A 27,426-nucleotide genomic window follows, 5' to 3' on the forward strand; every position below is an offset into this window, starting at 1 on the left:
GCCCAGCCACCCCCAGAACTGGCAGCGCCCTCACCGCCCAGCCTCGTGATTTTTTCCCACCCCCAGCAGCTCCGCCCAACTGCTGCCAAAGGTCTGCACCCTCAGCTTCTGGCTTTTCTGATTGCCTGCTGCCGAAGTGCTTGCATGTCGTGTTTGGTCATTTGCGGGCATTTCCGATTGTGTTTTTTATTTACTGAATTATAGCTGTTAATTTTATTATTCATTTCTCTGATTGCATTTTTCCTTTACTGGCCTCGTCGGCGTCGCTTCGTTCTAACACATTGGGCTTTCTATAGGATGGTTTCGGCGAGGGCCGCATCGGCTCGCCCTTATCACCAACAAGGCCTCACAGTATGCGTCGGCGTCAGAGCATGCAAGTCCTCGAGCTCGAGGCCCGAGTCGAGCAGCTCATAGCCGAGAACCGCTTGCTCTCCGATGCTCGCCATAGCACCGACCAGCACCTGAGCCATCGTGTCGTCACCGCTCTTTCCGACCGGGACACCCAGATCGAGAGTCTCAAGCAGACGCTCAAGTTTCTACGAGGCGAGGTCTCTCGCCTGACCGAGGTCAATGATGGCCTCTCAAGCGCCAACGCCGAGCTGGCCAACAAGGACAACAGCCGCTACGCAGACCTGCAGGTCCACGCCGACCGGGGCGAGAACCAGGATGCCCTGATGCAGGCTCTGCGCGACAAGGACGCTCAGATTGCAAGCCTGACGGCCAAGCTAGACGCCGCCAAGGAAAAGATCCGTGAGCTGCAGCGTCAGATTCTCGAGTCCAAGGCTGCCGACGTGCAGTTCCTCAACATCAAGGATGAGGACTACTTTGACCACCGCTGTCAACAGCTCTGCTCCCATGTCCAGCAGTGGGTTCTGCGCTTTTCCAAATTCTCCGACATGCGGGCCTGCCGCCTGACAAGCGAGATCAACGATGAGAAGATCATCGACCGCCTTGACAACGCCGTCCTGGATGGCTCTGACGTCGACAGATACCTCAACGACAGAGTCAGGCGGCGGGACATTTTCATGTCCATGACCATGAACATGATTTGGGAATTCGTCTTTACCCGCTACCTCTTTGGAATGGACCGAGAGCAGCGACAGAAGCTTAAATCGCTGGAAAAGCTGCTGACAGAAGTCGGCCCACCGCAAGCCGTACGCCAATGGCGTGCCGTTACCCTTACGTTGCTCTCCAAGCGTGACTCATTCAAGAGGCAACGAGACCTGGACACGGAAGCCGTGGTCCAGGCCATTTACCAGACCCTATGCAAGGTCCTACCTCCGCCTTCTAATCTGGAGGCTCAGATCCAAGCCCAACTGCGCAGGGTCATGCACGAGGCCGTCCATCTCTCCATTGAGATGCGCACGCAAAAGGCCGAGTACATGATGCTGCCGCCTCTGCAGCCGGAGTACGACGCAGACGGCGAGCTTGTACAGACTGTCCAATTCAATGCGTCCATGATGAATGAGCGGAGTCCGTCCTCGATGAAGCTGACCAACGAAGAGCTCGAGGCTCGAGGCGCCATTGTGCGCGTTGTCCTCTTCCCTCTCGTCGTCAAGAAGGGAGACGACGATGGCTCCAACGACGAGGAGATTGTTGTCCATCCCGCCCAGGTGCTCATTGCTCGCAGCAAACTCACGCGCCAACCCACGCCATCTGACGGGGGGAGGGTTTCTGTGGGCACTGGTCGTCTGAGCGGCGGTACCAATTCTCCCAGTACCAGAACGTCGGATGTCATCTAAGGAAGATGGCGAGACTGGGAGAGAGATGATGATGATGATGCTTATGATGACCGTTTCTTCTTCTTTTCTTTCTTCTATTCATACGTGCGGCATGATAAAAAAAGGTTGAGCGATGGTGTGTTTTTCCTTTTGCGTACATATATCTGTTATACTTTCATGGGTTATTTTCAGTACAGCTATGTTTTCTCTTTCTTCTTCTTTTCTATTTTTTTCTCTACTGGACGGACTGCGGGAAAGCAAAGCAACATGTTTCAACATGGTTTGATGATACGATATCCCATTGGAAAAAAATATTTCCTTGTTTCCTGCGAAACGACCTTATTATATCTTCCTCCTTTGGGTTGATGGATATGATGAAACTTTCCGTCGGACTCTGGAGCGGCCTTGTACTTAATTATCGACAGCATTTGTGTGTGTGTTTATGCTATGAATTCTTTTTTATTTTATGCGTCTCTTAATTCTTTTCTCTTTTTCTTGTTTTGGCCTTGGGTCTAGATTACGATTTGATGAAATGAAAAACTAGAAAGTTCTCCACCAAAGACACATAATTTTTTTGAAATTGACATTCAAAGTTCCCTTGCCTGTGGTCCAATCAGTCGTGAAAACTGGGTAGATGCTACTATCTAGTATTCGTAGTATCTAATAGTATCCTGCAGGTCTGAGCGAATTGGCCCAGAATGGTCTCAAGATGACGGAAAGCCTGCATGCGTTTGGGCATTCGTCTCTCCACCTTTGGGCATTTACCCGCCCCAACCCAGCGCCTCTTTTGGGACATTCCCCCTCATCTGTGTTGCGTGACTTTGTAGAGACGATGGAGATTGATTTGTTGAGGTGTTTTTGGCTTAATCTCATGTTATTCATCTATTGCATTCATTTATTCTTCAACGGCAAATCGATCTTGCCGCACATAGCTAGTCCAGCCATTCAGCCCAGCCCAAGCAACCCAAACGAGATGGGATCATGCCCCCCCTCTCAAGGCCCCTTGTGACGGTCAACCATCCACCTCCACCCATCGAGCGTCCTCGAAACCTCGCTGGCGTGCTCGTCGCCGTGCGTCTGCTTAACCATGCCCAGAAGCCACTGCAACCACGTCGTGCGGCCCCATTCGCCCCTTTGCAGGTCCCGTGTCACCAGCTCGGCCACGCGCGCCAGCACCTGCGGCGACACGGCCCTGGTCAGCGCTCGCTGGACGCTTGCGCACCGCTGCAGGCGCCGCAGCTTCTGGCGGTCGTTGAGGTGCGCCGCCTCCAAGTACCACTGGCCCATCCTGTCGACGAGGGCCATCTTGGCCTGGATCTCGCGGGCGATTTCCTCCGGAGCCGTGGTGGGCGCCGATGCGAGCCGCGTGAGGTCCATGGCTTCCCAGTGTACCGGGCGTGTGATTTCTGCGTCTTTGATGATGCGTTCGACGTATGGAGCCCATGCCTCCCAGCCCCATGTTGTGATGTGTGATGATTCCTGGCCGAGTCGTAGTCGAAGAGCTTCGTAGAGCTGTAGAGCGAGTCTGTGATCGTCACATGCTGTAGCTATTGTCCGCGCCGAGTCGATGGACACTCGGGAGAGTGGAAGTGAGGATAAAGCGTGAATGAGGGCGTCTGTTTGGTTGATGTCTTTGAAGAAGCCGTAAAGCTCTATCAAGATGTTGCTAGCGCTCGGAAGGCCATGGATTGTGGAGAACAAAGCCGCCCATCGTTGTGACAAGGAGCTGTACTGTGTTTGTGTAAGTTCAGAGTGGGCATTATCACTGATGACACCCGTTGATCTTGATCGGCCGATTATAATCTGCCACAGTTGGATATGTCGTGGATCAATCTCATGAGACATGATCAAATCTCGGTAAGATTGTGCAAACTCTTCATTTGTTGTTGTTGGATTGTATGCTTTGGCCATTAGCCATGAAAATCGTAATTTCCGACTAGTCTCCAGGTCCTGCTCTTGCTGTGAAAAAAGAGTGGCCATTTCGGCATCCAGAATATGTAATTGTGTGGGACTCAGCATCGAAAGGGCTTCTCCGAATTGAGCTGCGGTAGCTGTCCAACTTTTGGAAACATTGCTGCTGCTCGCTTGAGCCATCACAAAGCGTTGCGCCAAGATTGCTATTTGATCCATGGGAATCTGAGATCGGACCCAGGCCGGCATCAGACTCATCATTCGATTAAAAAGCCTGATATTCTGGTAGCTGCCTCCTGTCGTGCAAACAATGTTGGCAAATGTCATCCAAAGGTCCAGTACAGCGATATTGTCGGGATTTCTCTTTTGCGCAACACCAAGGCCAGTCAAGAGGCTGCGACGAATTCTAGCGATGAATTCATTTGCCATTTTCGGATCTGATATCTTGTCCCTCAAAGTCTGGTCGAGAGGCTCCATGGAAAGACGCAATTCTTCGACAGAAAGTGACGCGGTTTCCATCCTGAGGCAGTAGTCGCGCCGAAACAGCTTTCTCAACCTCTCCAGCGCCCCATCATCCACGGTCTCAAGAAGAAGAATCCTGTCTCGTAATGTTGCTAACTCCTGGGGTAACTTTGTCGGCACAGAGATTTCATCATAAGCATAATCGGTTGCGGTAGCTTCTCCGCTTGATATGCTAGAAAAGGCAATGTCTGCTGACGGCGGCTGAATAAATGGTTTATCGGCATCCGACTTTTCGAGCCACGATATCAGGCCGTCAAAGAGCACCGAGGGGCTAATAGCCTGCTTCTTTCTCTTCCTTTCCTCCACAGTAGATGGCGGCTCCCATTTCCATTCGCTGGGAACCCAGGCAACGTCAAAGTGCCATAGCGGGGGAAATGTTGACGACGAGGGCATAATTCCCGTCATGTTGCGCTTGCCCAATTGGCGACGGCGGCTCTCGAGGGGCCCAGAGTGCGAGCTGAGTCGTCGACATGACGCGGCAGCGGAGAATTGGCGGTAATAATGCTCAATGGCCTGCCGAAGCATCGAGTCTGTGATCCAGATGGCGGACGAGTGAGAAACACGTCCCACGGGGCGGCATTGCGCCGCGGACCGCACTGGCATTGCAGCGCCGCGGACGAGGGAGGTTGACGGAATAGCGGTGGGACTTATCGTTGAGCCATTGCTGTGGTGTTCGGGGTTAGGGAAATGTGACAGCGCCTCGGCGTCTTGGTGAGCTGTTGCTTGCTTGGATCTTGGAAGCTTCCATCGAGAATTCGATACATGGGTTTGGTTGCCCGCGGGCTGTCGGGAAAAACTGTAGTTCCGGTGGGGGCGGGTGGAGGCCAAAGGACAGGTATAGAGGGTACGGATGTACTCCACGGATGTACTCCGGATGGTACCAGGTGAGGTATGTTTGGCACGGGGAAATGCTGACAGCATCCCAACTCTGCTAGCCTCTAGGGGTCCAGCACCCCAGCGATTGCCCGAGTTCAAGTACCTCTATATCCGCTACTATCGATATTGTAATTTAGTTGCTGCTATATAGGTAGCTATATTTCTCTATTGGTAGTCTCTGATATTATTATATATATATCACTTATGTACCAGTTAAAAATAAAATGACATGGGATGCCGGATAGCAGAGTTGGGGTGATGGTAGCCAGCATTTCCCATGGCATGGAGCACCGGGTTGCAATTTGCACGGGCCATGTACCTACACAAGGGTCCTCGTTTCCCCCCGTACCGTCTCCTTACTGTAGAACGTACTGCCTGATACAGGTCGCATGTCATGCACCAATCGGGACGCATGCGACATGCAATATGGAGAAAGTATCGAGCGCACCTCCGCCAAGGTGTCAGTGACATTAACATTAACACATCGCACCGCCTCACTCAGCACACGCAGCCCCCGTCTTCCAATCTCGGAGCTCCAAATGAGCTGACGGGGCAGATCCATGCATGGCCGATCCATCCTTGCACATGATCCCGAGCGACCGCAAGCGACTGTGAAGCTGCTGGTTATTTGCATTCGCTAGTCCGCAGGGCACGCGAACCGCCAAACCCGCTTTCGCTTCCCTCCCCTGAACATCAAAAGAGACACTCTCTTCTGTTTCACTGACTTCTCCCTGAAACCAAACAACGAGGCAAGCGAAAGACAAAAACAAAGCTCGAAACAAAACAATATACAAAGGCGCAGCACAAGGACCACCGAGCTTGTCCGGAGCTTGCGCTGTACGTACTTGTATCAGCTCATCGCATCTCGTCGCATTACATCGCATTACATACATCGCATCCCATTCTAGGACCATAGCTTCACCCATATCCACCATCGCATTCCTCGACTGCCTAGCTCGCTGCGGGCTCCATGGCTCTGCGTGTCCCTTCGTTGTTGCTGTCCAACCTCGAAAGTCGCTTATGAAAATCGCTGATGGAGCCCGTGGTTTATGAAGAGACGCCTCTAGCCGACTACCTCAGAGGTATGTTGAAGCTTCCACCTGGTCGCCCCTGAATCCTGCGCATGCTGACCGGTCGATGTGATTTGTGAAGATGGAGGTAACCTGTCGGAGGCGGAATGGGCTCCCATGGACGGCACTCCCGATCAGCAGATGTCGATAGCATCCGATTCCTCGCGTCCTGCGAGCCCGACTCCCTTTGCGCCGTCCGGCCGTCCCTTGGTCAAGGCTCGATTTCGCAATGCTCCCAGCAAGCTGGATCTTGCCGAGCAGCAGCCACAGGCCCAGCAGCCCTTGACGCTGCAATCACTCAAGAAGAGCTGCTCTGTATGTTGAACACCTGCTGTGGAAGCTTCACCGCTCCTGCTCCACACACACCTCATGAGCTAACCTGGGTTGAACCATACCATGTAGGCCCTCTTGGCTGCGAGCCTCGATCGTGCAGACAACGCCCGGTTCCTCGAACAATTCAGATATACAATCATTGCCTCGCAGCTGCTCAACGGCCATTCCCTGCTAGGAGGACACCGCCCACCGGCCCTGAGAACGCCGTCCTCGACCACAGACAGCAATGACCAATCTCTGCTCTCGACCGAAGGTATTATAGTGTCCGTCGTCGGAGCGCTAGCTCTCGCAGTTTTCCTAAGCTGGGCACTGAGTAGTGCGCCATGGCATGTGACGAAACGACGCCTAATATTGGTGCTTATTATTGCTGCAGCGGCGGTGTTGGTAGGACAAGTCTTTGTGCGACGACAGTGGCTTCGTTACCGGAGAGAACAGTCCTTATCTGAGATATCCACATTCATTTCGAACTCGCAAAACTTTGATAGCGCAACCGAAGCTACACTCTCCCTTGTCCAAGAAGTTGAGCTGGTCTCGCGTGGATACCGAATGTCAGTTTTCTCTCTTCTCTAACAGTCACGACCTCTCAAGTCATGGCTGTAATTTATATATATCACAAACTGACACCCTTACAGTAGTGTCCCCCTTCCACCGGTCAGTCGGCTCGAGGATCGTACCCAAAGCAGAAAATGTGTTCGGCTACGAAGGGCGCTCAAAAACTCGCTTGCAGAGGTTCTGCAGACGTACAACCAGGTGTCTGATGTTGTCAGGGGCTTTGCTGAGCAGATGGAACTGGAGAAGTACTACGACATGTACGACGTGAGCGACTTTGATATTTCAGATTCCCGCCTGGGTTTCAATGCGGCCGAGTTTGACGACCTGGAATCGCTGAGAACGTTGAAAATTCTTGCCGCGCGGTTTCATACCACTCGAAAGATGCTCCTTTGCGCCCTGTTGGCTCTGGATGCAAATGGGGAGGCCAAAGACCTGCTGCGTTGGACAGCTGCGGTGGAGTCGCTGCAAAGCGTCAACATCTCGACCAAGTCTGTATTTGAGAAGCTGCAAGGGATACTAAGCGAGGAAGAATGTGAGCGGCTTATTTTCCCCCTCCCTTTCTTCAAGATCCCTCGTGATATAGGCGAAGTTTCTAACGAATTATAGCGTTTCCCGCACCACCAACTCCACAGATGCCCCTTACGCCGGGCAAAGAGCGATGGCGCTCCCAGCTGCGCAAGCTCAGTTCCATGTCAACCGGAATCCGAGGCTTGCAAGCCAAACTTCACCTGCTACGAGAAGAATCGGACAGGGCGCTGGACGATTCTAACGACATCTCCGAACTGGGCCCTAATCTCATGTCGCAGTATGACTCCATTGGAGTGGACCTCAGAATGCTCATGGCGGCGTGGGAAGAAGGCAGGGCCGCTTTGGCCCAGGGCATTGACAGAAACGAGAAGAGGCTTTCATCAATAAGCACGTTGCTATCGCCCGCTAGCTCCCTGAGCGGACTCACTACAATAGGCGAAGGAGGTGCCGCAGAGGCCTTCAAGGCTCTGACTGGCGAGTCCCCGCCGGCGTCAGATATCAACGACGCCGAAGAGGACCAGGAGATCTTCGAAGCCGTCGCAAAGCCGCGACCTCGCAGCTTGCTGACGCGAGAGGAGAGAATTGCAAAGGTCAAAGAAGAGAGGGAGCAGAGGGCGTTGGCACGACAGCAGTTGGAGGCTACCAAGGGCATGCTGAGAGAGCTGGAAACAGTCATCAGCCTACGGCCCCAGAAACGAAGCAGTGCTCCTGCTGGAACCCGCAAGGTCTCGATGTGAACTCGATTCACACACAAGTCTCGACGACGAACCATTTCTTTCCTACATTTTACGTTACATGTACAGGCGCATGGCAGCATCACATCTCTCGTTATCAGTTTACATTTCTTTTTTTGTTGATCTGTCTTTGGTTACTTTTTCCTTTCTCTACTTCATACAATGGGGCAAGACACGGTGCAACGGCTGGGGGTTCGGGGTGCTTGCTTTTGTATCATTTGTTGTGATTATTACTCTAGAGCCCGGTCAGTTTGGTGGCGGCGGCAGATGTCTTTTTGTTTTTTGGTGTTGACTGACTCGGACTCGTTTAGACAAGGCGTATGATGGGATCGAAACGCACTACAATCTTTGTATATAGCTATGTATGTACTAAACATTTGGCAGATTATCTCGGCATGCGCATAGATGGGATGATGGATGGAGCCACCAAATTGACTGCCGCGGATGCAATTTTTTTTTTAGACCAGGGAACTGGAGTGGGAGGTTATATATATGCTCTCATCATCCATTACTTATGTATTTCATCTCTTTATGCTATGGATATTGTCTTGTACATGGATCTCTCCCCTTCCTGCTGTCCCTGCGTCTGCCAACGCGAGGAGTTCCATGTTTGTCACGCTTGATTATACCCAAAATTGTATAGTGTCTCTGGCGTCCCCTGTAGGCTGTAGGCTGTAGGCATAGGTGGTGCTCCCCTGTGCAGATGCCTACAGCACATGGTAGAGCTATGTAGCTTTCAGCAGCAGCAGTGATGGATGATACCTCGCGTGTAGGCTGCCAACCCACGGCACGCAAGGTACCTCGCATTCAGCTGGGCACTAAAATGTGCCCCGCGTAAGGTTGGCGTCTCCCTCCAGCCAGACGCGTCTCGACTTGCCCACAGCTCTCGTGTTAAGTGCTTTTTCTGCCTGCTACCTCGAGCTTCGCCTCCACCAAGACGTGCATTTTACTTCTTCACCAACCAACACCTGCGACTCCGGCACTGCAGTAACGCTCCGATTGTCTCTGCCTCTCCTTCAGATTCGACCCAATTCTTCTCTCTTTTACAACTCTATCCTTTACTTAATTTACACATCCATCCAGTAGGTGCTCAGCCCTGCAGCAGATTGCGTGCATCCCCTCTTTCTTTTTTTCCCACGCCCAAACTGCCCAATTCAAGCCTCAGAGCAACGGCAAAAGCATAGCTAACACGCGGCAGAAATGTTGGAGGCACGGTTGGAACAGGCTAGCATCCTGAAGAAGGTAAATTGACCCAATCCCACGTCTTTCCAGACGCTTTTCCTCGTCCTTGGCCAATGACCCGTTGCTGACCACGAAATTGATTCCCGCAGGTGGTTGATGCCATCAAGGACCTCGTCCAAGACTGCAACTTTGACTGCAATGACTCCGGCATCGCGCTGCAGGCCATGGATAACTCGCATGTCGCCCTCGTGTCGATGATGCTCAAGGCCGAGGGCTTCTCGCCATACCGATGCGACCGCAACATTGCTCTTGGTGTCAACCTGACGTCTCTCACAAAGGTGCTACGAGCCGCCCAGAGCGATGATATCTTGACGATCAAGGCGGAGGACGCTCCGGATGTCATGAACCTGCTGTTTGAGAGCAGCGGAGAGGACCGCATCAGCGAGTACGACCTCAAGCTCATGGACATTGACCAGGAGCACCTGGGCATTCCCGAGACCGAGTATGCGGCCACAATTACTATGCCTTCGGCCGAGTTCCGAAGAATCTGCACAGATCTGGCAGCCATGTCAGAGTCAGGTATGGAACAAGAATAACGCTTCTGCACCTATCACTTGAGAGAAAGTGTGTGCGTATTTATGAAATAATGCTGAAGCTAACATCGAATCTTGCTGGCAGTTGGCATTGAGGCTTCCAAGGATGGTGTTAAATTCTCCTGCAACGGTGACATTGGTAATGGCTCCGTCACTCTGAGAAGCCACACCTCCATTGAAAAGCCCGAGAACAATGTCGACATTGAGTTGACAGAGCCCGTGTCCCTGACCTTTTCCCTCAAGTACCTGGTCAACTTCTGCAAGGCTGCTGCCTTGTCCACCCAGGTCAAAATCTGCCTCTCCAGCGAGGTGCCGCTCTTGGTTGAGTACAACCTCTCCGGCAGCAGCTACCTGCGCTTCTACCTTGCACCAAAGGTTTGTCTTTTCCTTCGCTCTCCAATACTGAAATGTAACATACTAACGTGGAGTCAGATTGGTGATGACGAGTAAATAATTACACCCACACTCCCGATTCAGACGACCCAACACACAACCTCCGCATAAACCAGACCGGGCCATAGGCAGGAAACGACACAGCCCTTCAATCGTGGCTGGTCGACTCCCCGACGATGACAGAGAGAGGAGAAATGGATATCGAGAATATTGTCAAAGGTCTTTTTCCTTTTATTTTCTAATCATGATCTGTAGCAAAAAGAAAAATGAAACGAGCACGTGTTTAGCTTTTAGTCTTGCCTGCCGATAATTATCTCCAACAATCTTGTCAAGTCCCTTATGGACTGATTCTTACACCGTGCCCTTATCCCTCTTCTCTCTTCTCTTCTTGACGCCTAACCTGCTCCTTGATGCTTATCTGGAGCAGACGCTCATACAAGCGGCTTAGACCGGATCGTAGCTTCGGCCATCGGCGGGGCGTTTTTCCTAACCCCCCGTGATATGATTCTGTCTCTGGCGCCCTTTTTGCTAGCTCTCAGACATACGCCCTGCTTTTTTTGAGTTTTTCTATGCGGCTGTCGCCTCAGCAAAAGAAACGGGCGTCTGCTCTCCTTGACGGATACTAGTGGTGAGTCGCGTGCCTTTTTTTTCTCACCGCGGTTCTGTGGCATTAAGCTCGCTCCGCTGACGGCGGGACCCTTTCGCATGGGGGATCCCGGCAACGTCAGTTTATTATTCATCCAACTCTGATCCTCGCCAGTCTGACCCAGCCTTGAGTGAGATCAAAGACGCCTGGACCAGATTCGCCCCCTTTATGTCATTGCACACTATTTCTATTTCTCCCTTATGCTTCTTTTTTGTCTTTTCCTCTAACATATAGTTTCAAGGCAAACGTTGCAATCCTCCGGATCTCGGCGCGCGGCAAAAGTGCTTTTTCTTAGTCTCATACACAAAAAGGAACATAATGTCTTCTGACTCACTGCTTCCGCCACGAGTGTTGGCAGTTGCAAGCCATGTAAGTCGATTTCATATTTCAATGAAGCCTTTGGAGATTTCATTGTGGTTTTGAGCCGGCTGACTGTGTCGTTTCCGCAGGTTGTCTCAGGGTATGACTTGGAAATAGAAAGCAAGCGTGAAAATGCTAGTCCATGAGATGTTGCGGGCAGTTGAGTTAACGTGGCTTTCAGCAACGTGGGAAACAAGGTCGCCGTCTTCGTGCTCCAATCGTTGGGATTCGACGTCGCTGCCCTGAATACGGTGCAGTTCAGTGAGTTGACCCGGAATTGTGCGAGAGGATTTACGGCCACGAGGCAATGCTGACTCACTTTTGCGTCTCTCCCTTATAGGTAATCACACGGGCTACAGACAATGGACAGGAACGAGGGCCACGGCACAGGAGATTACCGATCTCTACAACGGTCTAAAGCAGTCGTACCTGGATGACTTTGACATGATGCTCACTGGCTACATCCCGGGCGCAGAGGGAGTCACGGCGGTGGGTACGATTGCAAAGGGACTCAAGGAGAAGTTCCAGAATTCCCCGGGCAAGTTCTTCTGGGTGCTGGATCCTGTCATGGGAGACAATGGAAAGCTATATGTGGCGCCGGAGGTTGTGCCTGCGTACAAAGCTCTTCTCCCATATGCGGATCTGATACTGCCGAACCAGTTTGAAGCCGAGTGAGTATCATCTTGTGTTGTCAGCTTTGACGTTCACAAGCCCATTACTAACCTAACTCTTTCGCTTATAGACAACTCTCAGACGTCAAGATTGTAGATATGGATAGCCTCACTCAAGCCATCCAGGTCCTCCATGACAAGTTCAACATCCCTCACATCATCATCACCTCAGTCAGCTTCACAACCCCGGGCCACCCGCCCTCGCACCTCACCGTCATCGGCTCCACCATGACCTCAGACCGCAAGGCCCGACCCTTCAAAATCGTCTTCCCGTCCATAGACTGCTACTTCTGCGGCACGGGCGACATGTTCGGCGCCCTCATCACAAGCCGCATTCGAGAGGCCGCCAACGCCGTTCCTGGCTTGAGCAGCCGCGCCAGCTGGCTTAGCGACGACGATGTTGCAGCGACGGATCTGCCGCTGGCGAGGGCGGCGGAAAAGGTGCTGGCTAGCATGCATCAGGTTTTGGCTAACACGCGGGATGCGATGCCGGAGGTGATGGAGAGGACGTGGGCTTTGCTGCGGCCGGAAGATAGGAATGACGAGACCAAGGCGCATTATGTCAAGTCGAAGGCGGCGGAGCTGCAGTTGGTTACCAATTTGGATAGCCTGCGGACCCCGAGCGTATCATTTTCGGCGACGAAGATTTAGATCGGGGGGTTGATACAAAACATCAAGGAAAAAGGCGAATTGGACATAGATGGAAGGGTGAGGCGGGCGGCGTAGAACCAAGTCTTTTTTTTTTTTGTTTCTAGTATTCATTGTTATAGACCTAAACCGGGACGGCTGTCTTGTCTTCTTCCAGCACTATATTCTGCACCCGACTCCGAGTCGGCACAGCTTTCTTTTTCCCTTGTTCTGTATCGTATCGTAATAACGTTCTATTAAACCCCATTGTATTATTCCTGTCTTAGTTCTTGCCAGTGCTTCCAAAACCACCAGCTCCCCTGACGCTCTCCTCCAGCTCCTCCACCTCGACGACGTCGGGCGTCACGATTCTCTCCAGCACAAGCTGGGCAATTCGATCGCCCTCCTTGATCTCGTAGTCGGTTTCCGCATGGTTGAACAGAAGAACCTTGACGGGTCCGCGGTAGTCTGCGTCGATGACGCCGGCACCAGTGTCGATGAAGTGCTTGGACGCAAGGCCAGAGCGGGGAGCAATACGGCCGTCTGTTATAGCGATCCATTGTGATTAGCCTTCGTTCTCTTCCCCCTTCTTCTGTCATAGATGGAATGTGTTGGTGCTTGACTTACATGTCCCCGCAGGCGTGGCAATGCTAATATCCGTATCAACAAGACCCTTTCCTCTCGCCGGCAAGACAGTGTCCCTCGCAGCGTACAAGTCGTACCCAGCGGAAAAGGCGCTGCCGCGCGTGGGAAGTCTGGCCTGCGGCGAGAGCTTCTTGACTTGCAGGGGGACGGGGGTGGCCTCCATTGTAGTTGTTGCTAGTGTTACTGCTGCTGCCACGGCTTCTTCGACGGCGGCGGGTTCGGGGATTGTTTCTGCGTCGGAGATTGTCTTGATGCGCTTCGCGGGAGGGGAGGTTGTGCCGTTTTCGGGGACTGCGGACATGATTGGTATTGGATTAATGGAATTGGAGGGTTTTTGGTTGTAAGAAAGCTTGCGAGAGAGAGGTGATGAGTGTGGGAAACTAGCAGTTGGAAAGGAATGGGCTTTATTTAGAGGAGGAGAGGAAATCAAAGGGCAAAATAGCTATGTTTGCTTTTTCCCGGCTTACTTACGATTTTCGTTGGTAGTGCAAGGCTGGAAAAAGGAAGTCGGTGAGAAAAAGCGTTTCTGTCTGGCGGGATTGGGGATTGGAGGGGCGAGAGACGCGACGCGTTGAGAGTTTGTTGGTTTGGTGGGGGAGAGAGAAATTGGGCCAATTGAGGCGGGGGGGTTTTTGCGTCTCACAGGGCGGCTTTTGGCTTTTGGTCTTATGGGCTTATGGATTTCTCCCTTGCATTTGGGCTGGGACGAAGGAGATGGATGTGATTGGATTGGGTTACGGAGGATTTTGTAGTGTTTGTTGGATTGGGTATCAAGACAGCATTGAGCATAATCAAGTGTGTTATGCAAGGGAGAGCTCATTCAGCACCCCGGAGTTGGCTGTTCTAGCATCCCGTGTCGTGGATTGTTAAAGCTTCACAGTACGGATAGTTGGTTAGTGATATAGCCAGAAACGAGAGGAATATAGCTGTAGCAGTAGGCACTAGGAAAATATAGTGATAGTAGTTGCAACTGGCTTAGTAGTGAGGTGTGTTATTCAAAAGCTGGTTTGTTTGTCATTGTCTTTCGTATCCTATCCAACATGCATCTTAAGATAGTCTAATCATCCAGCTCCCGCCCAAAATCAACCAGTCGTATCTTGGTAGCATCCCTGGGATGGAACTGCGCAACCTTGGACCTAATGAGAAACCTCGCCGCCGCCGTCTCGTGCGGCAGCTTCACGTAGGCATCCGAGCTGCTGCCCTTTGCCTCGACAAGCCTGTTGAGCAGCTCCTCCGTAAGCTGTCGCATCTCTGTCCCAGCCGCCGAAGCTGCGTCCCTCGGCTTTGTCTTTTTGCCACTGCCAGCTCCGTCGCCGTCGCTCGGGCCCCAAATCTCGTCTATCCGGCGTTGGCTCTTGTCTTTGTTGATTTCGCCCTTTGGCTTCTTCAGTTTCCCCTGCGCGTTGAACCCCGCGGCGAGATCTTGGGCGTCAATGTCCATCAGGTCTCCTACCACAGGTCCGCCCAGAGCCTCAGCTGCGAGCATTACCGCCAAGTGGTCGTCAATGAAGCGGTTGAGGGCTTTCATCAGCTTGCTCGTCTCTTTGTTGTAGCCTTGTTTCTTTCGTCGTAGTTCCTCGATTCGTTTGCGCGCTTCTTCCTCTGGTTGCGTGTTGGTTCCCGATTCGACTTCATTGCGTAGCGACTCGATCCTCTGCTTAAGAGCTTCGTTGAGGAGCTGGTGATCTTTCAGCGCAGCTTCATCTTGCTTCAATTGCCTTTGTTCCCTCTCCGTTGACTCTGTTTGTGAGGCTAAGAATGCCTTTGACTCTTGAATCGTCTGGTGTGTCTTTCGTAGGGCTAGCAGTGCCGGGAGCACTGATCCTGGGAACGGGAGGAAAGGTTCAGAGTTGGTGACTTCGTCAAAGGCCGCTTTGAGAAGTTGGGCTTGGCCGGCAGCAGTGCTGGGCGTCTCGAGCTCTGCGGAGCGCAACTGTGATTGCTGTGTTAGACGCCGTCTCGCGTGCGTTCTAGCAATGCACTTATAGCTACCTCGTTCAGCTGAGCTTCATATTCACGGACTTTCCGTTGGAGCTCCTTCAGTGTGTGATCGATATTGGTGGCATGAGCCTGGGCTTCTGAGCTGTTGCGCGATCTGTCGTCCATGGCCTGTATTTACTTGGTAGATTCGCGTGCCTCTGACTTCATCTTTTAGCCTATGGTGGGTGCGCATATGCTCCGAGAAGCTGCTCGGCCTAGATCGAGGTACGGGTTGCACAGTTTTCAAACTGTGTGGGTTTCCCCCTGCAGCAACTCGATTTCAGCGCTGACAATGCGTCCGGGTCCTGTGGGGGCGCGACTCTCCCCACCGAAAAAGCTCCTTGTCCGCTGTAATCTCCTCCAATCGCCTGGAGATGCGGCGACGTGGCGCACTCCGCACTGTGCAGCCCGAGCCGCACCTTGTTCTTGGCGGCCTAGTGTCGCGCATACAGTCGCCCAATCGGGGCCATCACGTGATAACGCCGCGGGCGACCTCCAGCAAGGGAGGGATGGGCCTTTTTGTTCTACCCCGACGTCTCATCAAAGTTTCTTCCTTCATCCGCCGCATCTTCTCCTCACCATTGTCTTGCGACGCGCCCAGCCCGACGCCATCGATCCGATCGCACCAGCGTCCTTGTGGCATTGCCCCAGCGCCCTGCGAGATTCCGTTCCGCCGCTGATTCTAGGTCACCTCCACGTGTGCTTGTCCGCGTGTTCTAGCTACCTGTAGCCTTGCCTGGAGTTGCTGGCTGGAAAAGCAGCTTTGGTCTCTTTTCTTTCCGCTTTGTTCGCCTGTCCCTTTCATCGGAAGCCGTCACGTTAGCGAACCACGTGCAATCTATTGCAATCGTCGAGGCGACTCCTCCACAATCGAGAGACACGGGCCGTCGATCGATCACTAACTTTAAACGCGCGAGGTGCTGGTTGGTTCTTGCGTTGAGCGCCAGTTACGGGAACTCACAAGGTCTTGCCAAGAAGGAAATCAAGGTTTGAGCTGAGCGCATTGTCTCTTCATTCTCTGCTTTCGAGACACCTGTCCCAGTAACGATAATTCGCTGCACCAATCCTCTCCATCACCACCACTTTGTCATCAGCCACTCAGTTTTCATCATCGCCCTTTCTTCCCGTTCACCATTTGGACGTTCACCGAAGATCCCTAGCAGTCCGACACCTTTTTTTGCCAAAGTTCTGGATCATCTAGACGCGGAAGAAGAGAGTTGCACCCTTTGAGAACACAACTCCTCCCATTATCTACTCCGCTACACACAGCCTGGGCAGCGCCCTTTTGCGACACCACCAAAGTCACATCACGAATCCTACACACACGAGAAAGCCGATCCTTATCATCACCGATTCCAGCCACTACACCAGCACGTTTTCCTTCGAAAACCCCCTGAGTGTAGATATAAACAATCGAAACAAGGAAAAAAAAAAATAAAAAAAGAGCGACGAGAAGACACAAGATCTTTGGTCATCGCCAATTAGACGATACTTAATTCGTTCCAACTTTTGTGAACCACACTGTTCCTTTGCAAACAACATAAAACTCAACCCAACGCAAATCACAATGTCTGCCTCACCCCCACAACCTACTCAATCGGCAAAGCGCCCTCTCGAAGAGGCCTCCTCGCCCTCCCGAGCCACCGACCAGCCTGAGGCCAAGCGACCCGCCCTGGACAAGACATCCAAGAATGACGAAGAGACGGAAAAGCTGGATCTCGCACCTGAGCTACCCGTCGAGACTGCAGAGGAGAATGGCGAAGAAAGCGCCAACGGCGTCGCCGCAACTGAGGACTCGGCCCCTGCAACCGATGCCGGCACCAATGCCAAGGCCACTCCCACTGTAGCGATATCAACGGAGGCTTCATCTGCTGTGGCTGCTTCGGCTGCCGCTCATGACGAGAGCTCGTGGATCCATATTCGAGCAGTCATCTCTAGTCCGGAGGCTGCCACCATCATTGGCAAGGGTGGTGAGAACGTATCTAACATTCGGAAAATGTCCAACGCCAAGTGCACCGTCAGCGACTATCAAAAAGGAGCTGTCGAGCGCATCTTGACTGTCAGTGGCATCGTCGATGCAGTTGCCAAGGTAGGAATAGATCCCCTTTCCCTCTCGTGAACTTTCCTGTAAGCTGTTGGACTAACATTCCGTTCTCTTTCTTCTCTTTCTCCTTTAACAGGCTTTTGGTTTGATTATACGAACATTGAACAATGAGCCGCTCAACGAGGCATCTACTGCCTCTTCCAAGACATATCCCCTTCGTCTTCTGATTCCCCATATCCTGATCGGTTCTATTATTGGCAAGGGCGGTTCTCGTATCCGGGAAATCCAGGAAGCGTCGGGCGCCCGGCTGAATGCCTCAGACTCGTGCCTCCCCATGTCGAGCGAGCGCTCCCTCGTTGTGATGGGCGTTGCCGACGCAGTACACATTGCCACTTACTATGTCGGCAGCACTCTGCTTGAGCAGCTCAATGAGCGATTCGGTGGACCGGCCGCGTCTGCATATGCGACCAGAAGCGGCGCTCCCGTGGGGTCCATCCCCGGCGGTATGCAAGTTGTCCCCTACAGCCCCCAGCCTGCATCAGGGCACTACGGACGAGCAGAGAACTACGGCCGGCATCAAGAGCGCCGGCCTCACCACATGCCACCCGCGCCCTACCCCCAACCGTACCCTCACGGTGCTCCTCACGGCACCCCGGCGATCCCCATGCAGTACGGAGCGGGCCAGCCTGCCGCCTATGGAGCGGCCGCGCCTCACGTACAGCCTCACATGGCACCCCATACCGGCCCTCAGGCGCACGGAGCCCCCCAGGGCCAGCCCATGCACGCCGGCATGCCTGGAGGACCGATTACCCAGCAAATCTACATTCCCAACGACATGGTCGGCGCCATCATCGGCAAGGGAGGCCAGAAGATCAATGAGATACGACAGATGAGCGGCAGCGTGATTAAGATTAACGAGCCCCAGGACAACAGCAACGAGCGGCTAGTAACGATTACGGGAACGGAGGAGTGCAACCGCATGGCCCTCTACATGCTGTACTCTCGACTTGGTGAGACGCAAAACCGATCCACGGGAGCCTAAGCTTCTAACCTGTAGCGAGCGACAGAATCGGAAAAACACCGAATTTAACCACTTGCAGCGGGCGACGAGGACGACGAGGTTGCTGCGCCTTGGAATACAGGCGAGCACCGGGAAGGCCAACGTAGTGATGAAGCTGACGACGATGAGGCAAGGGATCTGGGCCGGGCTAGATGCACTTTGTAACGTGTTGATAAGGAATCAATGAGAGGCTATATGATCATGGCAGCTACAGATACTCGGTTTTCTTTTTTTCCTTTTCCTTTTCCTTTTTTGATTTTTTTAGTTTTCAACCCTCTCTTTAGCAGTCTAGAAACGGGATGTCTACTGTGACTGGGACTGATCTAGGGGGTGGAAGAAGTCGGGGGGGCAGATAGTGACGAAGACTAGAACGGAGCTCAATGGGATAGTTGATGGTTTGAGGGCAGGTTTTGACGTTATTTGATTTTTATCAGAAATGGGAGTCTGCGAAACTGGCTTTTTATAAGGAGATGGGCCATCATTTGACATGATGCCACGGGACTGCAAAAAAAGTACAGATGTTCTATAATATGCAATGATTTCTCTCTGCTTCTCTTGTATTCCCCGTTTGCTTTTCTTGGGGTTTTCTGTTTGCTCTTTTCTTCAGACTCAAATAACAAACCAGTGCCATGAGTTGGCTATCTAACGTCCCGGCGACGAGAGTTTTGGTGTCGTGATGAGATGCAGAGGAAGTGTCTTTTATCCACCATCAGACTGCTGGGTAGTTTGTTCCACTACCTGTTATTATCGCCTGATACCTATGTTCCTGTGGTATCTGATGTTCAGCAATACCTGATAAATGGTATGTGCGTTGTGCTATGCGGCTTGGGATATCCATGGTGAGAAGTTGGATAGCCGCTCTCTACGTGGACGTGTTCAAGCAGCGACTTGCAAGAATCCATCTGATGGAAGCCCTCTCATTCTGGATGATTTTACCAGAGGATGCCTCTCTAGCACCTTACTTTGCTACTCAGCATCCCGTAGCGCAAATAATACCGAACACTATGTGAATATAATTAGTATCTAATAAATGCTAGAGAAATATGAGAGAAATACATCTGTAGCAACGGATTCTGGGAGAATATAGCTATTCTAACAGATACTGGCGGAGAAGTATAGTCATAGTAGAAGATAGAGGAGGTGTTTGTTTACTGCCTGTAGCAGTAAATAAACAGCTTTCTCTCAAACCCGGTTTGTGCTGTCGAGTATGGCGCTGTGAGGAGTAGAGTCTCTGCACCATCGTGTTGAGGCACAGAATCAGGACCGGTCATCGCGAAGTCAGCCCTCGAGGGAGTCAACACATGTCTCTTTCCAAAAGCCTTTGGTGAGACTGAGGTCAACTATATTGCCACTGTAAACCCAGAGTATCTCATCAATATCTTAACAGTTGCTTGCCAGCTGCCGACTGACCAGCTGCCAGCTGGATGCCCGACCGCTGCGCCTATTTAAACCCTCTTCTCTTCTCTTCTCTTCTCTCGTGCTCCTCTTTCTCCGTCCTTCTTCTCTTTCTTCTCTATCCCAACCCACTTCATTTTTGTTCTCCCCCTAGCCTACACCACGCCAACTTGCTTCTACCTTGTTTCTTCCTCTCTTCTTTGAAGCGACCTCCGCTACAGGTCAGCCTTTGGGACTAGCATCACCACCTCGCGAGTGTGACAGAGATTCACCATAGCCAGGAAGATGGAAGAAGACACGACGGAGCCAGAATACGAAAAGTTCAAAAAGCTTACGACCCTTTGGGAGTTTATGTCGCAGGAAATGGATGCGGAACGGGACTATAAGAGATTCGATGAGCTCATGAACTTTTGGAAGACCATGCCACTGGAGATACATGTGTCGTGGCACGAAGCTTTTGAAAAAGCAAGCACTCTACCCGAAGGAAAACGCTCCCTTTCTGCACTGCGACGCCTGTTTGCCAAGGCCCGCAATCGCGAGAGCATCGACCTTTGCGATTTGGAATGGAAACTGAACCCAGGACTCTCGAGCTGGTATGGTGTCATTGGGCAGGAGGACCTTGAGCGGAAGATACCGTTGATCTTTGGACGGCTACTAGGCATGAAAGAACCAGACAACTCGACAGACAACGTCTGGCAGAGTTACTTCATGCCTCTAGCCACCACACGGCAAATGGTGTCAGTTTGCGCATTGGTCAATGACATTTTGCAACTCATGCATGTGGGACGACATTTCCTAGGATATGAAGCTGTGCAGGTGTCAGTGGAAGAATTGTATGGGAAGTTCAAGACCTGTCTGCGGATGAATCGGTTTCGAGCCTGGCGCCAGAAATTGAGACTTGATTTCCCTGAATTGTTGGGCAAGCATCCCACTCGCGAAATGCGTGCCACATTGGGCGAGGAGTTCTGTGGTTGGGTAGAGGTGCAGGATGATTGGCTTTGGAGCGAGGAGGTGTGATGAATCTGGGTTCAGCGGGAAAGATTTTGCGACTCTTTCTGCGGTTATGATATGTCGATGGGCCAAAAGGGGAGGGGGTTATTCTCGACTTTGCTTGGGGGGAATATTATTTGGACTGCGATTTACTAGCTACAGTTGATGCTTGGGGTAACCTTTTACTAGAAGGACATTAGTTTCTTCGGTGCTCGACAATCTCTCAAGCACGAATCGATTCTTGCCGTTGTCTTCATTTCTTTGTATTTTGAGCGTATTCCTTCAACATACTTCTCTTCAGCACCCCAAGATGCCTGGTACTGCTATTTACTGAGGTAAATGCCCATGTCTTTGAGTATCTACTGCTACTACTCGTAGACAACAGCCGGCTGGGCCTGTAGTCTTTGTCCATTGGGAACATTGAGGAAAGAGGGCACCAACAAAGAGCTTGTTAGAAGCAGGGTCGGCAAGCAGATGATAAGTTGATTGATCGGTCCTACCCCCAAACAATATGACTATATACCACGGCTCATGCCTGGTCCAGCAGAGACGAAGAAAGCAATCCAGCAATAGACTCATACCTGGCTCAGAAAATAAGAAAACGATGCAGCCATATCACTCATGCCTCCCCCCAAGCCGTATTCCAAGCAGTGACAATCAGATCCATACCAACCGTCCCCGAGACTCCCCAAGTAGGCCCAGCACCCATAGATATCCCAGAGAGATCCCAGCATCCTATCTCCTTCAATCTGACGCCCCCTCCGCTCCCCAATATAGGATCTCGTTAAGACATGTCCATTACGTCCTCCCAGTCCGCATCGGATAGCTCCATTCCTCCAAGCGGCTCCTCTGGTACCATGTCAGGGGAGGCATGAAGGACACCCATCTCTTGTCCAATCTCTCCCCCGTTTGCTGCCCTATTCTCTCTTTCCTGAGGCTCCGGTTCTCGAAGCTCTCCTTTAAGCTCTTCTATCATTAATTCCTCAGACTCAACCCATGCCCTTAAGAATGGATTTCGTTCCTTGGCTAGGTCTGCTACCTCCGGGAACTCCTCCTTCCATGCCTTCATCCAGTCAGCGTAATGGTTCGTATTCAATGACTCCTCCATCTTTCGATACCAGATTCTGATGTTCCGCTTCATAGCCTGGCTAGACTCCAGGTCTTTCAGGTCCACACCACGTATGGCAGGAGGAGGTTGCTGGCGTATATCGGGGTCATAGAGTCGGGCCTTTGTTGCTGGAGCTTGGGAGCAAAGTAGTCTTCCCAAAGTAGGTGTGGTTGGAGGTGCAATTCCGAAAACTCGTCGTCCCGAGGGCGTCCCATGCCCATCCGTCGAGCCAACGCCAGTGGGAGTGTCTCGCACACGTCTTTCTCCGAAATGGGGTCCTCTGGAGAAGCACTGAATAACTTGTGCATCACCAAGACTAGATCGCTCTCGCTGTCCTCGATTATTCCTCTCACCAGCCTCCTCGCTTCATAGGTCGTCTTCGGGCCCAGCGTAAACATCTCCTTTGCCTCTTCCAGTCCCTCTTTCCAATAGAAATGGACCTCGGGCGGCGGGTTTGCATTCACAAAGTTTTCCCAGTGCTGTATCATATTCTCGTACTTTGGGTAGTCCTGGTCGTGTCTGAAGTTGATTGGCTTCGAGGTCTCTTTTGGGGCCAGGGTCATGGCCCGCTCCCAGTGCGGGAGGATATCATCCAATGTGCGGTTGCCAGCTGGAGCCACCTTCGCAGCATGCTCGGATTCGGGGTCCATGTCAAGCTTGTCTCGCCCAGTTGCAGGCCGCGTGGTGATCGCTTTGGAAGTGGTAAGAGGTTTGTAGTCTGGGAGGGATAAGCAGAGAAAGTGAATGCCGACGTGGATGATCTCAAGGTGGCGAGGTGAGAAGGTGAAAGAAGAATGAAGCTCTTCCGAGCGGGGAGGGAAGCGAGAATTTACGTTCAGTCTTGGGGCAGTTGGCAGGTGCACGACCAGAGCAGCGCGAAAAAAGGGATATTGTAAGTTGTCTGGCGCAGCCGTATACATCTGAAATGTCGATTCTTCCCAATTCCGTTTGCTCTCGCCAGCTGGCGGCTCACAACCTCCCTCCAGGTTTGCCAGCTGGCATACCCAGTCCTGAGGCTCTCTTCAAAATGTGGCTCCATCTGGGTCCGAGTTCGTCTCTGCCTCTGCGAGTTGTGCCTATTTGCAAGAGGCTCTTCATGAGAGGGCCTCAGATGAGCCGTACGGGACTTGGATATCCTCAGAGTATCTTCGTATAAGGTCAGTCCAGATGTTCCCCATACTCTCGAGTGATTCAGGTTTGTTTGCTTGTAGAAGCCCCTGCTTTCTAGTTGTGAGACCCTGAATGGTCCCTTCATCGAGGCTGCAGCTTGGGAGGCTTGCCCTCCTGCGATACCATGGCCGGGTCCCAAACTCATATTCTATGTGGTCTCTCTATGAATGACGGCCCTTTACAGCATTGCCCTCGGCAGTGCAACACTCCTTCGTGTGTAGAACTTGTTCTCGTCAGCCGTTGATGTGGCGATATAGCTCTAATGGTTTGGGGCAGTTCTTTGCCACGACTGTACAGCAACAGAGGCAATACGGGAGACACAAAGATACCTCATGCGCAGCACAACTCTCGAATGACCCTCTTGTCTCATTCACCAGAAAGAATGAAGGTCACACAATGGAAGCTCGTCAGAAGTCCGCAAGCGTGGCTCTGTAGCGTCTATCCATTGGCCCACTAAGCTCGCATTCTCTTATTAGTCTGGTTATCTTTTCTTTCGTGCTCTTAGATGGCATGACTGCATTTCTAATACAGTGACTTACAAAGAACTTGTCGAAAATGGGCCCTTGGTCTTCAACTAACTCTGACATCCTGCTGCATGTCATTCATTTTGCCTCGGGCCAGCAATTGTGCTCCGTAACGTCCCTCGGCTGATAGCTGATAGTGGTGATTTGCTTAGAAATGAGATTTCCCAAATGGGCAAGTTTTTCGGGAAATAGCCCGAAGAATAGGTGCGCTTGCGGTCATTTCGGGCTTTGCGGGCGTTCAGATGGCATAGCATATCTCACGGAGAACAAAGTGCGTGTAGATGAGTATAGTAAAATATGTTGTATTAACAATCAACTTGAAATGACAACTTCAAGTTGCTGCGAGATGCAGCAATTGTCGGATCATCGGTGTCGGACGGTCGGTTTCGGATGGTCGGTGTCGCTGCTTATCAACAATAGAAGATGATGTGATTCTCAACTAACTTTCAACTATATATAGACAAGTAGTAGGTTCTGCATTAACCTCAACAACTAGCATCACAACTCTTACAACTCAACTCCAACGCTCATCCATCATTTAACATTTACATAAACAGCCCTTCTCATTTCATCTCATTATCACAACCATGTCTGAGCTTCTCGAATTTTCAACAATCACCCTCAAAGAAGGCTCCTCGCCCCCGCAATCCCTGCTCAACGACCTCAAAACTCTCGCTTCAACCCCCGGCGTCATCGCCTTCTACTTCGGGCCTCAACTGGAGAATCCCGACAAATACACGTGGGTCGCCCGCTGGACCTCTCAGGCTGCTCTCGACGACTTCCACTCCAGCCCCGACTTCGCTGACTGGGCCGCCTCTTACGTCGCGCCGCTGGCAACCTTTACGGTGTTAACCTGCGCTGCTGTCCACGGCGACGCTACCGTCCCTCTCGAGGCCCCATGCACCGAGTTCCTCTTTAGCTATGGCGCTGACGAAGATTATCTTGATGCCCGACTCGATCCTTTCCTGAAGTCTGTTTCTGACGCAAAGCTGCCCGGCATGGGTGGCGGCATTACTGGAGAGCTTACGCCCGTGAACTATGTCGGCGTTGAGCAGCCGGAACCTAAGATTGCCATTTTGTTGCTGGGCTGGACTTCACTGGCTGATCACCAGGCTCAGAGAGGCGAGGGCAAAGGTATGCTTCACCATCGTCAATCATATTTGCATATTTACCATCTCCATTTGCAACTGATGGAGAATGAATTGTACTGACGCAAGAATGACAGTGATTGACAAGCACATCCACTACATCAGATCAGGCCGCAAATCTGTCGAACTGGTATGGACTAGCTTTTCTTTTACTCAGGCATCAAGGTTGTGCTGACTTTGCATTTGTAGTTCCATGTAAACCTTCAGAAGCTGTGAAACCACCCAGGACGAGAGATTCCCATTCGGCTAGATACCTGGTAGCTGTAGCCTGAACGGATAAATACACAATGACCTCCAGTTGCACGGGCATTCACCGCCTCTACGAAGCGAATGAAAAATGTCAATGTCCTCGTGCGGTACTTAGATTACATATAATATGTCATATTGCTAGGTCGCATCTTTGGACACACTTTTCAGGCCCAAGACTGGTCTTGTAGGCATCATGAGAGACCGTGTACTGTTCCAGGTTGCGTTAACAACGCTAGTACAGTACCTCAGAGAAAACATGAATGTAGCAACATCTACATATTAACAGATACTAGAGAAATATAGCCGTTTAGCAGTTCACTTGAAGCGGCTACAGACTGGCAGGACAAGAAGTACTCGTATTATGCAGAGACAAGCCACGGCATGACTGTCATCTTCATCCGCACGGCGACGGAGGAAGAATTTTCCCTCCAGTTGACGTGCGAAGATGTATTTTGTCTGATATTATATATTGTATAGACGGGACTATTGTCAACAGCCTGATGCCTGCAAGTGGGGTAGTTTACGGTTGACTTCGGTAAGTCTTCCCTGTTAAACTACCCGCCTCTAAAGAAACCGAGTTCTAAAAGTCTAAGTTAATTATGAAGTCTAGTCTAATAGGTGTAATAAAGAAACCCCGACTTGACAAGTGGTTTGCATGGTATAATTAAAGACTGGAGAACTGCCAAGGGAGCTACTAGATTTAGCATAAGGCTGACGAGAGACTGTTACGATCTGATCCATCGCAATACTACATTCCTTTATAAGCAGCAGTTTCTGACACAGTAATTGCTTCAAATGCGATGATTGGCTGAATCCTTTGCCCTGTTGGCGCTACGGTATAACAGAACATAACATAGACGTAAAAGCGGCTTAATTTCAACCTCGAATGGCAACGCAGTCATAACAGTCAAGCTGTAGCTGTACATTATAAAGCTCGTGTTTTTTTAGCAACAAAGCTATGCCATACATTGTACGTCAACAGGTTACATCGGGCACCTATGTATAGTTTGTCTTACTGCTTCACTGCATTGTACTCGTATTGCTTATTGTATACTCCGGAAATAGGCCGATGTTCCGAACTTGAAATAGGATTCCAGAGTAACGAGTAGCGGTGTAGCGTGTTTGTCTGGTCGCCTAGTAATGCTATTATATTTACAATAGTTATTTTAATATATTGAGTTGACAAACTTATAAATACTCTTCTTGATCCCCTTGAACATTACACTTGAAAGACATCACTATCAACCATCAAAACAAACACTCTTCTCTTCAACTCTTACTACCGACGAACCGACAATATGAAGGTCTTTGCCTCTGTCCTTACTCTCACTGCCATCATGGCCACCACCGTCTTTGGATGCTCCAACTGCAATGTATGAGTCTTAACTATTCTACTTCATTCTTCTCATTATAACTATATAATTGACTATTATATAGGACTGCCCCGGTGATCAAGTCTGCTTCTTTGCTGCCAGCCCCGGTACTGGTGGTATTGGCGCATGTGTTGAGCCCAGCGACCCCGCTTGCTTCGCTGGAGAGGGATTCTGCGATACCGCTACCTGCGATTAAACTGCATTATGGAATTGAGTTCGGATAATTTGCTTCCATCGTTGAGATTGCCTGTGGAAACGTGATCTCTCTGGGCAAGCTGCCTCTCTGGAATCCATCCGTGCAAGGTGAAACAAAAACATGAATTTGGGTTTCTATATAGTAGTATACAAGTATTAGTATAATTTCAAGAAGCCTTAACTTAAAATCTGGAATGCATAACGCTGTAAAACCAAGGTGTTACTTTACATAAGAACCCTCTTAAGATATATTGATTCATGTATATCTCCTTTTTAGTATAAGTTAGCTCTGCTGCTATTATTATTATATATCACTTTATATCTAGTTTCTTTTCATTAACAGTGTTGTAAAAGTTTTCAAGAGCTAAACTCCTAAATAAGCTCTAGAGAGAGCTTAGCCCGAGAAGTTCAAGTGGGGAAACACGTTGGCCATGTGCACTGCAGACAATACACCTGGCTTGACCTTGGCCTTTAATATTATTCAGTAATTTTGGCGCAGCTCCATGATATTCTTGTGTAGATGAATTATGCAACACATGAATCAACGGCTTTCCTTGATATCCAGTTTCGATGTCCCAATTCCACGCAATTGCTGAGGCGCTACTAGGTATATGTACTCCTTAGTACAGCGCAGCCCACTATTACAGGGTAGTCTCAGCTACCTACGTCAACATCCAACGGCGGCCCGATAAACATGCCATCTTCACCACATTCATCATCTTCATCCTCCTGTGCCGGCTTCACCAAACATCATGAACTCACTCAGCTGACACACGAAATCCTTGCCAATCAATTCCCAATCAACATCCCACTTCACCGAGCTTAA

The 27,426-nt window shown here is 51.0% G+C and overlaps 13 protein-coding genes across 13 annotated transcripts; 9 read left to right on the forward strand and 4 right to left on the reverse strand.

The window, feature by feature from the left end:
- Positions 1–353: 353 nt before the first annotated feature.
- Positions 354–1,742, forward strand: M431DRAFT_87372 (hypothetical protein; the record flags this gene model as incomplete). The annotated part of the gene is made up of 1 exon (XM_024923790.1): positions 354–1,742. The coding sequence occupies one exon, from the start codon at positions 354–356 to the stop codon at positions 1,740–1,742; it is 1,389 nt and encodes a 462-aa protein (XP_024773903.1).
- A 576-nt stretch (positions 1,743–2,318) lies between these two features.
- Positions 2,319–4,897, reverse strand: M431DRAFT_145408 (hypothetical protein). The gene has a single exon (XM_024912697.1). It carries the CDS (start codon positions 4,755–4,757, stop codon positions 2,715–2,717), a length of 2,043 nt encoding a protein of 680 aa, XP_024773904.1. The 5' UTR covers positions 4,758–4,897; the 3' UTR covers positions 2,319–2,714.
- Positions 4,898–6,063: 1,166 nt separating this feature from the next.
- Positions 6,064–8,250, forward strand: M431DRAFT_483034 (hypothetical protein; the record flags this gene model as incomplete). The annotated part of the gene is made up of 5 exons (XM_024916090.1): positions 6,064–6,112; positions 6,183–6,415; positions 6,503–6,981; positions 7,066–7,517; positions 7,592–8,250. 5 exons carry the CDS (start codon positions 6,064–6,066, stop codon positions 8,248–8,250), a joined length of 1,872 nt encoding a protein of 623 aa, XP_024773905.1.
- Positions 8,251–8,319: 69 nt separating this feature from the next.
- On the forward strand, positions 8,320–8,709 carry M431DRAFT_509236 (hypothetical protein; the record flags this gene model as incomplete). The annotated part of the gene is made up of 1 exon (XM_024919251.1): positions 8,320–8,709. A coding segment is annotated over one exon (220 nt), but the record flags the coding sequence as incomplete, so codon positions are not given.
- Positions 8,710–9,174: 465 nt separating this feature from the next.
- M431DRAFT_17579 (hypothetical protein) lies at positions 9,175–10,856 on the forward strand. Its single transcript, XM_024913072.1, has 5 exons — positions 9,175–9,329; positions 9,446–9,489; positions 9,579–10,008; positions 10,108–10,397; positions 10,455–10,856. Exons 2-5 carry the CDS (start codon positions 9,448–9,450, stop codon positions 10,470–10,472), a joined length of 780 nt encoding a protein of 259 aa, XP_024773907.1. The 5' UTR covers positions 9,175–9,329; positions 9,446–9,447; the 3' UTR covers positions 10,473–10,856.
- Positions 10,857–11,089: 233 nt separating this feature from the next.
- M431DRAFT_145416 (hypothetical protein) lies at positions 11,090–12,810 on the forward strand. Its single transcript, XM_024912698.1, has 5 exons — positions 11,090–11,430; positions 11,511–11,521; positions 11,603–11,682; positions 11,762–12,092; positions 12,164–12,810. The coding sequence occupies exons 1-5, from the start codon at positions 11,380–11,382 to the stop codon at positions 12,741–12,743; spliced, it is 1,053 nt and encodes a 350-aa protein (XP_024773908.1). The 5' UTR covers positions 11,090–11,379; the 3' UTR covers positions 12,744–12,810.
- A 192-nt stretch (positions 12,811–13,002) lies between these two features.
- M431DRAFT_496179 (hypothetical protein) lies at positions 13,003–13,527 on the reverse strand (the record flags this gene model as incomplete). The annotated part of the gene is made up of 2 exons (XM_024917463.1): positions 13,003–13,262; positions 13,347–13,527. The coding sequence occupies 2 exons, from the start codon at positions 13,525–13,527 to the stop codon at positions 13,003–13,005; spliced, it is 441 nt and encodes a 146-aa protein (XP_024773909.1).
- Positions 13,528–14,336: 809 nt separating this feature from the next.
- On the reverse strand, positions 14,337–15,505 carry M431DRAFT_145423 (hypothetical protein). The gene is made up of 2 exons (XM_024912699.1): positions 15,357–15,505; positions 14,337–15,297 (listed from the first exon to the last, which is right to left on the reverse strand). The coding sequence occupies exons 1-2, from the start codon at positions 15,468–15,470 to the stop codon at positions 14,422–14,424; spliced, it is 990 nt and encodes a 329-aa protein (XP_024773910.1). The 5' UTR covers positions 15,471–15,505; the 3' UTR covers positions 14,337–14,421.
- Positions 15,506–16,911: 1,406 nt separating this feature from the next.
- On the forward strand, positions 16,912–18,430 carry M431DRAFT_86568 (hypothetical protein; the record flags this gene model as incomplete). The annotated part of the gene is made up of 2 exons (XM_024923698.1): positions 16,912–17,433; positions 17,525–18,430. 2 exons carry the CDS (start codon positions 16,912–16,914, stop codon positions 18,428–18,430), a joined length of 1,428 nt encoding a protein of 475 aa, XP_024773911.1.
- A 1,776-nt stretch (positions 18,431–20,206) lies between these two features.
- M431DRAFT_118122 (hypothetical protein) lies at positions 20,207–20,860 on the forward strand (the record flags this gene model as incomplete). The annotated part of the gene is made up of 1 exon (XM_024912021.1): positions 20,207–20,860. The coding sequence occupies one exon, from the start codon at positions 20,207–20,209 to the stop codon at positions 20,858–20,860; it is 654 nt and encodes a 217-aa protein (XP_024773912.1).
- Positions 20,861–21,592: 732 nt separating this feature from the next.
- M431DRAFT_531780 (hypothetical protein) lies at positions 21,593–23,256 on the reverse strand (the record flags this gene model as incomplete). The annotated part of the gene is made up of 3 exons (XM_024920838.1): positions 21,593–22,232; positions 22,295–22,781; positions 22,946–23,256. The coding sequence occupies 3 exons, from the start codon at positions 23,254–23,256 to the stop codon at positions 21,618–21,620; spliced, it is 1,413 nt and encodes a 470-aa protein (XP_024773913.1). The 3' UTR covers positions 21,593–21,617.
- A 966-nt stretch (positions 23,257–24,222) lies between these two features.
- M431DRAFT_87481 (hypothetical protein) lies at positions 24,223–24,999 on the forward strand (the record flags this gene model as incomplete). The annotated part of the gene is made up of 3 exons (XM_024923802.1): positions 24,223–24,769; positions 24,861–24,913; positions 24,973–24,999. The coding sequence occupies 3 exons, from the start codon at positions 24,223–24,225 to the stop codon at positions 24,997–24,999; spliced, it is 627 nt and encodes a 208-aa protein (XP_024773914.1).
- Positions 25,000–26,330: 1,331 nt separating this feature from the next.
- On the forward strand, positions 26,331–26,601 carry M431DRAFT_496184 (hypothetical protein; the record flags this gene model as incomplete). Its single annotated transcript, XM_024917464.1, has 2 exons — positions 26,331–26,405; positions 26,470–26,601. The coding sequence occupies 2 exons, from the start codon at positions 26,331–26,333 to the stop codon at positions 26,599–26,601; spliced, it is 207 nt and encodes a 68-aa protein (XP_024773915.1).
- Positions 26,602–27,426: the final 825 nt, after the last annotated feature.

The sequence above is a fragment of the Trichoderma harzianum genome (genome assembly GCF_003025095.1).
Source record: "Trichoderma harzianum CBS 226.95 unplaced genomic scaffold M431scaffold_7, whole genome shotgun sequence".
NCBI lineage: Eukaryota > Fungi > Ascomycota > Sordariomycetes > Hypocreales > Hypocreaceae > Trichoderma > Trichoderma harzianum.

What these genes read in the sequence shown, in the direction of transcription:
- M431DRAFT_145416 (XM_024912698.1), top strand. Translation starts at nt 11,380, where the DNA reads ATGTCTTCTGACTCACTGCTTCCGCCACGAGTGTTGGCAGTTGCAAGC. An exon ending in CCTGAATACGGTGCAGTTCA is followed by an intron (nt 11,683 to 11,761) that starts GTGAGTTGACCC and finishes TCTCCCTTATAG; the next exon opens with GTAATCACACGGGCTACAGA. An exon ending in CCGAACCAGTTTGAAGCCGA is followed by an intron (nt 12,093 to 12,163) that starts GTGAGTATCATC and finishes TTTCGCTTATAG; the next exon opens with ACAACTCTCAGACGTCAAGA.
- M431DRAFT_145423 (XM_024912699.1), bottom strand. Translation starts at nt 15,470, where the DNA reads ATGGACGACAGATCGCGCAACAGCTCAGAAGCCCAGGCTCATGCCACC. An exon ending in ATGAAGCTCAGCTGAACGAG is followed by an intron (nt 15,298 to 15,356) that starts GTAGCTATAAGT and finishes CAGCAATCACAG; the next exon opens with TTGCGCTCCGCAGAGCTCGA.
- M431DRAFT_17579 (XM_024913072.1), top strand. Translation starts at nt 9,448, where the DNA reads ATGTTGGAGGCACGGTTGGAACAGGCTAGCATCCTGAAGAAG. An exon ending in AGGCTAGCATCCTGAAGAAG is followed by an intron (nt 9,490 to 9,578) that starts GTAAATTGACCC and finishes TGATTCCCGCAG; the next exon opens with GTGGTTGATGCCATCAAGGA. An exon ending in GGCAGCCATGTCAGAGTCAG is followed by an intron (nt 10,009 to 10,107) that starts GTATGGAACAAG and finishes TCTTGCTGGCAG; the next exon opens with TTGGCATTGAGGCTTCCAAG.
- M431DRAFT_145408 (XM_024912697.1), bottom strand. Translation starts at nt 4,757, where the DNA reads ATGCCAGTGCGGTCCGCGGCGCAATGCCGCCCCGTGGGACGTGTTTCT.